This window comes from Sturnus vulgaris, unplaced genomic scaffold (genome assembly GCF_052056855.1).
Source record: "Sturnus vulgaris isolate bStuVul1 unplaced genomic scaffold, bStuVul1.hap1 Scaffold_195, whole genome shotgun sequence".
Lineage (NCBI taxonomy): Eukaryota > Metazoa > Chordata > Aves > Passeriformes > Sturnidae > Sturnus > Sturnus vulgaris.
In genome coordinates, this window is record NW_028276170.1 from 5,153,021 (window position 1) to 5,165,440 (window position 12,420).

Below are 12,420 nucleotides of genomic sequence, written 5' to 3' on the forward strand. Positions count from 1 at the left end.
ACACAGGGAAGCGAAGCGGGGCACACAGCGGAAGCTGTTTCGTTGTGTGTGGTAACTTAAGCAATAGACCTCCCTGTTGTGGTTTTTACTTATCCCTTCACAAAATGACTGAGAATTCCACTGTAACAAATAAAGCTGCATTCTATGCTCTATTAGCTAAGTATAGCGCCAGACCGTCCCAAGGTGGGGAGGAATGGGCGAACAATAATTGGTTTAATCTGGAGAATGTGATTGATAGAATATATTCTCTGCAACGAGTCAAAGTTCAAACTGGGCAAAGATAAAACCATGCTCTGCTCGGTTTTAGGAGCTTGTCTTACGGCAGCTATAGAAACTCGCTCTGAGCGCAGAAATGAGGAAAGAACAATTATAGACTCTCTACAAAATCTTGTTCCAATTTTGCAAAAACAATTAGATCAAGAAAGGAATGAGAACCATTTGTTGCGAGATGAAAATAATTTGTTAAAAGCTGCCTTAAGAGAAGAATGGGACGAAAATTCAAAGCATGCTGATTCACCAAAAGGAACACAGGAGAAGGAAGCTATTCACATTAATCCAATGTACTCTCCAAAAGACCCAATTTTGATGAAAAATTGTGGGGAACACTGCTGCTCCAACTTGAAACCTGTGATTAAAATAGAATATGATTATATCAGTGATGCACCCCCCGAGCAACCTTCTCCACAGGTTCTGGGCAGTGTACCAGAGCAAACTTCTCCACAAGTTCTGAACAATGCACCAAATCAATCTCCTGCACAGGCTCTGGGAGTTGAGCCAAAGCAGTACACCTGCACTGGGCTTTCCCAAGGGTCTGAACATTCCCCCACTTCGGCCCACCACACTTTAGCCCAGGAATTAGAAAAGATACCCAAACCTGACAATACAGCTGTTTATCAATACATTGATGATATTCTGGTGGGAGGGGATGAAATAAAAGTAGTGGGGGATACCCAACAAAAAATAATCTCTCATTTGGAAAACCCTGATTTGCAAATTTCCTCAGAGAAAATTCAAAATCCTTCTCAGGAGGTGAAGTTGTTGGGAATTTGGTGGAAAGGAAGTATGACATGTATTCCACCTGATACTCTAACCTCTCTGGATCAAATTAAATTGCCTGAATCCAGGAAAGATATCCAACAGGCTCTAGAATTATTAGTGTTCTGGAGAAAACACATCACAGTCACTATTGAGACCCCTCCCCCTGACGGGGTGGCCCAGAGATCCTCAGTTGGGAAGTGGTATGCCCAGATCAAACATTACTGTAACATCTTCTTAGTGATAGAAAGAGCTGTAAAAAATCTGGCAATACAAGAAACTGAGAGCTTGGCTAATAGCCATGACAAACCTGCCTTGGTAAGTAAAGTAGCCACTCCTTTCTCCCCTGAACAATCAGCAAATTCTTGTTTCACTGATGCTTCTGCCAAACGAGAGGGAAAGGTGGGGAAATACAGGGCAGTAGCCCTCCCCACTTCTACTGGTGAACAAATTATTACTGAGGGAGAAGGCAGCTCTCAGACCGGTGAGCTGACAGTTGTTTGGAGTGTTTTCCGACTTGAGGTACAGAATATCTCTCTTGTTTACATCTACACTGACTCCTATGCTGTGTTTAAAGGAGGTACAGAGTGGCCCCCTTTTCAGCAGCAAAATGATTGGGAAGTTAACAGAATTCCAGTCCACGCTACACACTGGATAGTTCCATCATTTTAATCTCCTGCCTCCTGGAGGCAGACTCTGTTTGTGTTTACTTTTCACAGAAGAACACCGAGGGACATGAAGAAGCACCCCCCCTTAGTGTTGGATGACAAAAAAAAGGTTTTTCCTCCTTCTATGGTGACACAAGGTGATGATGTCACAATAACTTGTAAATTAGCAACTGGATCCCTCACCGAACCTGCATACAGTTATGGCACAGGACTTTATGGCCGTGTTTTATATTGTGAAATTCATAATTAGGACTGTTGGCTAAACTTAACTGCTATACAATTTTCCTACAAAATCATGCGTGGAAAAAACAATACAAAATACTGGGGGGAACTTGATGTTAATGTTGTAACACCTACTACCCAACCACTGGTTGTTTTGAGTCCTACGATTTTTCAGTTTGGAATTAGAAAAACTGGCCAACAACAAATATTGTTTAATCCAGCATGGTCTCTCAAACAAATCAAATTGTTGCAGAAGTTCAGCCAGCTTGTTCACCCTTTCTACAGACTTCTTTTGAGGGATGGACAACCTGGCTGCGGAAACAAAATCCTGCTAAAAAACGAATGGCAAGAGACATAACCGGTGTTGTGGGAACAGGATTGGGAATTTTGAATAGCATCGAAGTACTAATGAATAAATTGGCTACCACAGCTGGAGATGTAACCAAATTACAACGGCCCCTGCAAACAGCCTTAACAGCTTTGGGGACCCAACAATGGTTGTTATCAAACATATTACCAAGTTGGGAAAAGGTAAACGTAAATGACCACAAATTGATAATCGATGCACTTGGTGCTACTCAAAATAACATCTCTTTGGCTCTCAGTTGTATCCAGGCCCAGTTGTGGATGCAGTCAGTTGCTGCTTTAATTATAAGAGAAGGTGAGGAAGGCACTTTTCCCACTGAAATCCGAAAAATAGTCTGGGACAGTGCCACTGATTTTGAAAAAGAATTCCAGTCCTGGTGGAACTTAGTAAATTTTACCTATGATCCCAGCACGAGCATTGCCACAGCCTTTGTACTGACGATTCGTAATGCTTCAGTGCATTCAATATTCCCCATCATTACATTAGGGTTGAACCATGATGGAGCTATTCTCCATCCTTTCGAGCATAGGGAATGGGCCCGTCAAATCGGTGGGAGGTGGCAAACTGTCAATTTGGAAACTTGCATTGTCCGGGAACAACAAGGGTTTATCTGCGAAAGTAATGCAATCAGAGCTCAAGATATCTGCTTGGACACAGAACAGAATGTTTGTAACTTTGAAATCCATCCAAATGAGATTCCTGAAACTGTATTAGTAAATATAGGCAATGGATGTGCATGCTTTAGAACTGCTTGTGATAGTGTTTTTATAGAAAATTTGGTACTGAATACTAAAAATCATTCAAACTTTTGTGTCTGCAACTTTACTAGGATTTCAGGATGTGATTTTTCCTATGTAGCCCCAGTTACTTCTCACCATCTTTTGCAGTCAAATTACACACTGATCCACCATCTATTGCCCACTCCAATTGGAATGAACCTCTCTCTGGTGAAGCAATTGTTGCTCCACCAAGATCTGATCGAAATTTTGAAGAAGATCAAGAAAAACGGACAGAAAACTCTAATAGCTGTTCATCACAATGTGAAAAAAATACATCGTGTTTTAGAAAGAGTAAAGGCAGATGCTGAACACAGGTGGTGGGATACTCTATTTGGGTGGTCACCTACTGTTACAGGTGTCCTGAACAAATTGTGTCATCCCACCATTGTTCTCTTGATTTTAGTTTTAATTGGTTTTGTTTTGTCAGCAATTCTATACATCATGACTTGGAGAATAACGAAACGATTAACACAATTGGCATCTGTGACAGATATACCCAGATCGGCTACTGTTGACATCCCCAGGGTTATTGACACAAGGTTTCAGATAAAATAAAAAATGAATATTTTCTTTTTTTTCTTTTTTATCTTCTAATTTCAATTAGAATTGTTTAATCAAAAACTTTCTTTAAAAATTGATTTATTTCTAATCAAAATTGAAAAAAAATTAAAGAATTGAACAAATTGTTTGAAGTCGTTAGCAATCAACAAAATTGAACATAATTAATCTGTTTTGTTTTCCGAATTTTCTCCTTTTCCTTATCCTGTCCCTTATCTTTTTCCTACTTTCCTGTCTCTGTTTTCCGGGATATGCTACCAACTTGGACGAGTCCTGAAGACACCACAACTGAAGACTTCACTACGACTCTACAAAAGGGCGCTCTTGACGATGATCGTGAGTCACGGGGTGGTGTAAGGGTCAGTCCGAAGTTCCCCTCGACTTTGCCTCCCGACCGTCGCAAGGAGACCTTGAGGACCCCACCCAGGCTGACTCTGGACAATGGTTTACTGGCCGGGCCAGGTGGATGCTCGTGACTGTGTGCTGGTGTATTGTGTTCACTGGACCGTGCTGTTGTGGCACCAACCAGAGACTGTGTTGTACCAGCTGAGGACTGCTTGTCCGTACCTGTCTCCTGCAGCACCACACAATGGTCCATAAAACTTCCCACCTCTTGGCCAGAGGCCACTCGCTTTGGAGAAGGACTATAAAAGAGCGACCCTCTGGAAAGAACCCTTTGAGATCTCTCCACTGATGAAGACCCGTCTACCCCCTGGAGAAGACCCCTGAGATCTCCCCACGGACGAGGACTCGTCTATCGGATGACCCGTGAGGACGCCCGTCTCGTCTGTTGGTAGCTATTCTCCCATCCCTTCCTTTCCTTCCCCTTTCCCTATACTTTGTTTCCTATACCTCTCCCCTTTACCGTAACTGAATTGTTGGCATTTGATGAAATGCATTGCTGTTGTTGATTAAACTGATTTTCTGTTGTTGAATAAACTGATTTTGTCCCCTGCATTTTGCCTGTTTGCACCTTTGAGATCAAAAGAACCATCACGACCCCCGCTCTGCATTAATAGCGGATCATGACAGGTCTGTGACTCGCACTGGTGCTGCTTGGGAACTGTTCCTCCTCCCCTCCTCCCTCATCTCCCTCTTCTCCTCTTGGAGGCTCACAATTACAGCAGAGACATGAGCCTGCATCGGGCCATTGATCATACTCTCAAAATTTCTAAGCTTGCTTGTTGCTTGCTGGCAACAGAACCCACTGTTTCTTGGTTGTTATCAGCATTAATTGTTGCAATAAAGGTGTATTGAGATGGCCCCAGGTTTGCCAGATTCCACAACATCTGCCCTGTGCACCTGACCTTGTCAGGGTCATTGTCATGCTGTCCATCCCTCCCAAAGAGCACCTCCAGCACTGCCACTTCTCTCAGCTCTTGGATCCCTTCCTCAAGGGTCTTCCAGCACATTCTATGGTGGTGCTCCTGCATTCTCTCTCTGTGGACAGACCTCTTTCTCACACTCATTAAAAGCCACTTCCAGAGGGAAAAGGGCCCTGGCTCCCTTACAAATACCTGGTCCACACCTGAGTCCTGGGTCACAGGTCCCAAATTCCTTGCCTCAGGACCATCCAGTTGGACGCCTGTACCCGTAAGGTCCCAGACCCAAAGTAACCAGGTTGTAAAAGCCTCGCTGCCCCATCATACAATGTCTTTTCACAGACTAGAGAGACTTTCATATGACAGGGACTCGGTGATGATCTCAGCCTCTGGCTCCCCTGCTGGTTGTGAGGGCCCTCCTTTCTTATTATCAAGGTGCTTTGTTTTCATCTTAGACTTCTTTGTTTCCACAGGGCTGACTATTGCTGGCTGTGAGTGCCCTTGCAGTTCAGCTGGAACCTGGACAGATGTAATGTCTGTGGGTTCCACTGCTGCACCATCAGACTCTCCCTCTAAGGCAGGGGGAGGGTTTCTCACCAGCTGGGGAAAGGTACTCCTTCAGCTTCTCACACATCTCCTTCACTGTAACGCCCACCCAGTCTGGGTAGTTCCTTTCTGAGGCAGGCTGTAGGGCAGGGTCAGTCTCTGCAGCAGCATCTCTATTTCCTGGGGTAGGTACCAGAGTGGTTATCCAAGCCAATATTCCCTTATCTCTGACTGCTAAATAGAACAGGCATATCAGCAACACCAGCCACTGTATGATATCATTAGCATTTAGAGGACATTTTATCCCTTCAGAAAATGGTGGGGTAGACCCAAAAAACTGGGTAAAGGGTTGGGAGAAAAGTCTTCCCTGGTGTCATTCCCTCACAGTAGATACCATTGTTAAAGTAATCCAAATAACACATTTAGAGTGTGATAGTCCTGAATCCATGTACCCGCCTTCCAAAGAAGTTAAAAATCCATTAATTTCTCACCTTATTAACCCATAAAGCAAACTGGATAACAGCCACAGTAGCTTTAGTTATAGGGCCTGCAAATGGGAGGAATACAGCCACGACCACGTGCCACCTGAACCACAGTAAGCTAGACCACATGATGCCACCCAATGAGGTTTCTATATCCAGCACACAAAAAAACAGGTTACCCAGGAGCTGTTATTCCTTCTTTCTCCCAGTGCCCTCAGACCCCATGTTGGGCACCAAAATCTATCTTGGTTTGAAAGAAGGTGTCTGCCAAGAAAGGCAGAAGCCTCTTTTTAAAATGGAGAATGTAAACTCCCACCCTCCAAATTATTATAATTTTGAAATTAAGAGGCTCTCTGGCAAAGATATGGGAATAGGCATAACAGTTCTTTACTAGGAAAATTAAAATAGAAATACAGTATCAGAGAGTAAAAACCCAAAAATAACCCACTGACAGTCAGAATACACCTGACACCGTGTCAGTCAGGGTGCTGGCAGCAGTCTGATTGAATGGTGGCTGCAGTCCTCCTGGATGACAGATATGGTTCAGTTGAAGCAGTGCTCCTGTAGAAACGTGCAGTTCTCCTCTGAAGGTCCAGTATTGATGTTGAAAGATCCAATTTTCCACTGCAATCCAGTGGAGAAAGACTGCCTTGGTGTTTCAAATCTCAGTTTTTATCTAGCTAGGAAAGGCTTGGCTCCTCTCCCTGGCTGGAGCATCTCCCAATGCGATGATGGAATTTTATCATTCATTCATTGGGAACAGAAGCAATGATGTAATTTTATCAGTCATACAGTATAACTCAATAGCCCATTAACAGATGATATCTTCCTGGAGGCAGGATGGGCTGTGGAAAAGATAAAGATGACTGCTGCACCTGATTTTAACAGATGGCCCATTAGCAGAGGATATCTCCCACAGAGATAAGGATCACTGCCCCAGCTGATTTCAACAGATGGTGATAGAATACATACTTTTTGTCCCATCCTGTATTGCAGCCTAAGACCAGGGGTCCTGGCGGGTCATGTGCCACCTCTCCTGGAGTGTGTGTGCTCCCCATGGGGCCCCCACTCGGGTGTCACTTCCTTTTCTGTTCCCACAGAGCTGCTGAGCTGGCAGCAGCTGCAGCCCTGCCCCGTGGTATCAGGCTTGGGCAGGACCCCTGCTTTGTCCCCACACTAATTTTAGGGGGATCATGTGTTACCCCCAGCCCTGCTGCCACTCTGCCCCTCCCCAGCTGCTCCCAGTGTTCCCAATAAAGCTTACCAGTTCGACCCAGTCACGTTTATTGTGTGGAGGGACTGGGGAAGGACCTGTGTAAGTGCCACAGGGGGTTAGTGACTGGGTGGGGTCCAGGTGGGGAACACTGGGTGCTGTGGATCTGCCTGGACACTGCTGAGTCAACAGAGCTGCTCTCTCTGATTGGCTGAATCTAAATTACATTATTTGATTGGCTGAGGAAAGGCCCAGGAGTTGAGAGAATGAACAGGAGAGATCCCACCCTGAGCACCTGAAGGGGAACAACAGACTGAGCCTGGGCACAGCGAGGGAATTTATTACCAACCAAATCACAGGAGAATAAGAAGGGAAAGAAATCTCTCCAACCCCTTCCCCCGACCCAACGAGGATAACCAGGACCACGGATCACCAGGGCTCTGCCCAACGGGGGTCACTGGGGATCATCCAACACCGATCCTCCCATGGGGGATGGAGCTGGAGCAGAGCACGAAGCTCTTCCCACACTCGGGGCACTCACAGGGCTTCCCTTAGTGGTGCCTCCGTTGGTGTCGGTTCAAGGTTGAGCTCTTTGAGAAGCTCTTCCCACACTCAGGACACTCGTAGGGCCTCTCCCCAGTGTGGATGCGCCGGTGGACAGTGAGGGTGGAGTTGAGATTGAAGCCTTTCCCGCAGTCGGGGCAGCGGAAGGGCCTCTCCTCTGTGTGAATCCGCTCATGCATGAGGAGATTGGAGCTGGTCTGAAACCTCTTCCCACACTTGGGACACTCGTAGGACCTCTCCCCGGTGTGGATGTGCTCGTGTTTTTTTAAGCTGGACATCCACGCAAAGCTCTTTCTACATTCCAAGCATGTGTAGGGCCTGTCCCCTGTATGGCTCAACTGATGCTGCAACAGGTATGAACTGTTGCTGAAACCCTTACCACATTTCCCACACTCGTAGGGCTTTTGTCCAGTGTGGATCACCTGGTGCCGGATCAAATTGGAGCTGTAGCTGAAGTTCTTCCCACATTCCCCACACTCGTAGGGCTTTTCCCCAGTATGGATCATCTTGTGCCGGATCAGGTTGGAGCTGTTGCTGAAGCTCTTCCCACATTCTCCGCACTCATAGGGCTTTTCCCCAGTGTGGATCAGCTGGTGCCGGATGAGATGGAAGCTGACTCTGAATCCCTTCCCACATTCCCTACACTCATAGGGCTTCTCTCCAGTGTGGATCTGCTGGTGCCGGATCATGCTGGAGCGGTAGCTGAAACCCTTCCCACATTCCAAACACTTGTGGGGCTTCTCCCCTCCAGGAGGCTTCTCCACCAGCTCTGAGCTCTGCCTGGATCTCCGGCCGCCTTCCCGGCTCAGGGAGGGTCTTTCCTCCTCACAGCTCCCTGGGCTGGGTTTGCAGCCCCTCCTCCTATGGGATCTCCGGGGCTTTTCTGCCTCCTCCATCTCCTCACGCCGTGGGAATGAAAAATCCTGGTTTGGGGAAAAAACAAGAGAGCTCCATAAACTGGGAGTTCCTCCTTGCCCAAGTTCATCTGTGGAAGTCATTGAGCATCTTGTGTCTGTAATAACCTCCCAAACACCAAGATTCAGCCAAAATCCCCTCAAAAATTGGGCTGGTTTGAAAGCAAAACCTGTGAGAGACTCCAAGTCAGAAATAGAATTTTATAGAAAAAAACAAGAGAAAAAAATATAATACATGCAATACAAAAGAAAACAACTGACAGAGTCAGAATACAACCTTACGCCCCTCTAGTTAAGGTGGTGGTAGCAGTCCAGATGACGTGGTCTTGTTGTAGTAGTGATGCTGTAGAAAGGTCTGGTAGCTCTTGTCCTCTGGAAACCAGTGGGTAAGGGATGATTTGGTGTTCCAAATCTCAGTTTGAATCTAGGTACGAAATGTTTGGCTCCTCCCCCTGGGTGCACAATCTCAAAATGGGATGATGACATTTTATCAGTTATGTATTGAACTCAGTGGCCCATTAACAGAAGATATCTGATATCTTCCTGCAGGAAGGATGGATGGATGGAAGGAAAGATAAAGAACACTCCCCCACCTGTTTTCTAGCATATGGCCCATTTACAGAGGATATCTCCCTCGGAGATAAGGATCCCTACCCCAGCTGGCTTCAACAGATGGTGATAGAATACATACTTTTGGGCACATTTTACATTGTAATCGAGGAAAAAAATATGAAGATTCAGCACCCACAGAAAAACCTCAGCCCCAACATTTAACCCAATAAAGCTCAGAAACACCAAGATTTACCCCTGTGCAAATCATGGATCCTTCTCCCTCATCACCTGTGGCACGTCAGGAGGTGCAACACTCCTGGGGCTGGGAGGGCCTGCAGATACAGGGAGGGGTGGAACCTTGTGATGTTTCCTGTTTCTGCTACTCCTCGTCCTCATCCTGTGTCCCTACTGCCCCTCACACTCCTCTTCCTCCTACTATTCCTCCTTCTCCTGCACAATCCCACCTCCTCCTCCCACATGCATCATTTGATCATGTTGTTCTTCAACCCTGCGTCTCCTTCCCTTCTCCTGCTTCCCCCAGGCCCAGCACCCACTGCTGGCTCCCTCTTCCCCCCAAACCCACAGCATCCCAGCGCAGGGGCAGCGATGGAGCTGGGGCAGCTCGGGCTGGGGCAGCGCTGGGCTCTCGGCCGCTCCCGCCCGCACTCGCTCCCCACTGCAGCCGCTGCCGCCACCACAGCGCGGGGGGGCCCGGCCTTGGCGCTCCCCCCCTCCCACCTCCCCAAATTCCCCTGCCGGGGGGCGCTGGGGCCCGGGCCGGGCGCAGGTGGCTCCAGGTGGGCAACGCTGGGAGCTGCGGCTCTGCCTGGACACTGCTGCGTCATCACCGCCGCGCGCCCCGAGGGGCGGGGCTGCACCAAGCCGGGACACCCTGCTCCAGGGGGGATGGCCCCAAAACGGGGGACCCCCATGCAAGGAACAACAGCAAAGGGTCTCTACAAACACATGCTGCGAATCCGCTTGGACACAGGGCCGGGGACGTGGACATAAGGAAGGGACAGCAGAAGCCATCAGGGTCAGAAAATGTTATTAATTGACCACACAGACTGCTGCTCAGCCAAGCTCCTGCTCAATTCAGGAACTCCCAGAAGAAGAACAAACACTTAACAGAGCCATGAATATCACTAGCTATACAAAAGTGGGGTGCATATTAAGGCCCAAGCACCCAGGGGCTCTCACATCCTTACACCATCTTCAACCAGGTGCCCTCCTCACATCGCCATCATTCAGTATTTGATGGCAAAGATGCTTTCTGGGGATGCCCACTTACACAGGATGGTAAACTGGATTTTCCTTTTGGGTGGGAACAAGAGGTAGAAGGGAAAATGGAAAAGACACGGACGGTCCTTCTGCAGGGATGCACGGAAGCACCGGCCTTATTCAGGCAAGACTTGCAGAAAATATCACAAGAATTTACCCCACCCCAGGGATTGGGTTAATGCAGGATGTGGATGACTTGATCGAATCAGGAAGACAAGGAGTGGTAGAAGAAGCCTCTGTGAAATGGCTGAATGTTCAGGCTAAACAGCATCTTTGAGTATTTGAAAAAAAAAAAAAAAAGCGCAAATGGTGGAAAAAAAGGTTAAATATTTGGGACATATTTTGACTGCAGGCTTCTGGTGTATTGACTCAGAGAGAGACCAGGGAAGCTCAGAAATAACCCAGGATTAAAAAGGAGTTGCAAGAAGTATGACGATTAATCGGAAATTACAGGGTCTGGATTGAGGATTCTCTGTTCTAGCCAGAACACTTTGTGACTTTTTAACACCAGATAGCCTCAATGCTGTGGTATGGATACAAGAAATGGAACAAAACTTAAGAAAACGAAATAAACAAATGATTGATGCTGCAGCCATGGCTCTATCAGACTCAGAAAAAAAAATTTGAATTGTATATGGATGTTAAACAGGGCCATGCCAAAGGAATTCTTGTGCTAAAATGTTTAGCCCAGTGGCCAGAGTGGCCTCATTGTCTGCAGAATTGTGCAGCCACAGCTTTAATGAGACCTGAGGCCCAAAAACTGATGGCAGGAGATCTCCTGTTGTTCAAGTCTGGCACCAAGTGAAAGCTTTGATAACCAAAGGAGCCTCTACATGGATGAGCAGTGCTCGGTGATTACAGAATGAAACTTGTTCAGTGGCACAGGAGGATTTAGAATTGAGGACAGGGGAAGGGTTTAACCCAGGCTCCTGTTTGAACAGCATGCACAGGGGGCTGAGAAGAAACCCATGACTGCATTCAAGTGACAGAGCTCCAGAGTCAGGCTGGGAGGGATTTAGGAGAAATTCCCTGGCCTGAGGGACAAAATGTGTTTATGGATGGGTCTGCAAGGGCAGGAGAAGGGAAAAGAGCTCCAAGACATGCTCTGATGAAGGAAAGGGAATTAAACCAAGCTAAGTTTTCCACCTGCATGGTCAGCTCAACCGGCAGAGCTGGGTGTGCTTGGAAGAGCCTGGCACTGAAATGCCCTGAGCAGGAAGGCTCAAATATCTTCTGGTGACAGCATGGCAGCTAACAGGGTGAAAAAAGCTATTCTGACTTCTTCTGTTGAGTCGACTGCTGCTGTACTTGAGACAGAAAACACAGCACTCTCTGATCCTTATGAAAAAGTCCTCTTTATTTTTCTGACTTCTTCTTAAACACCTTTCTTAATGTTCCCAGGTAAGCGCCTGTGATTGGTTCCAAGTTTAGGCTGCTCAGCCCTCTGAGCAATAGCCCCTCAGCTTAGGACAGAATTGAAGACAGACAAGGATGTAACCCAATGAGTTCCAGCCTATCTCTGCTCTCTGGAGGCCTGTCTATTATGCCAGGCCACTTCTCTTAGCAGAGGCCAAATTCACTGCCCAGTGTAAGCCAGCTAACACTGTAACATTGTTCAGCAATCACTGGATAGTTTATTAAGGTATTTCTAAAACAACTCCAAGATAAAGGATTGTGGAAAAAACAGACTCTCAGATGGGGAACTCTTTTTACAGCAAAGATCCTTCAGGGGGTTATGGCTGCTTTAGGAATACAATGGGACCTCCACAAGCCCTTGCACCTCCAGAGCTCTGGGCAGGTAGAAAAAAGGAATGGGGAAATAAACAAACTCCTTTGGAAGCTGGTGATAGAAACCAAGATGCAATGGATACAGCTTTTGCCATTGGCTTGGGCAAGAATAAGAGCCAGACCCAGGGC

The 12,420-nt window shown here is 46.9% G+C and overlaps 1 protein-coding gene across 1 annotated transcript in view; it reads right to left on the reverse strand.

Moving 5' to 3' along the window:
- Positions 1–6,344: 6,344 nt before the first annotated feature.
- LOC148218027 (uncharacterized) overlaps positions 6,345–12,420 on the reverse strand; it is a 775,474-nt gene continuing 769,398 nt past the window's right edge. Inside the window, 1 exon segment of the mRNA XM_088158035.1 lies at positions 6,345–8,511. Within this exon segment, the coding sequence (XP_088014161.1) occupies positions 7,657–8,511 (855 nt within the window). The 3' untranslated portion in view covers positions 6,345–7,656.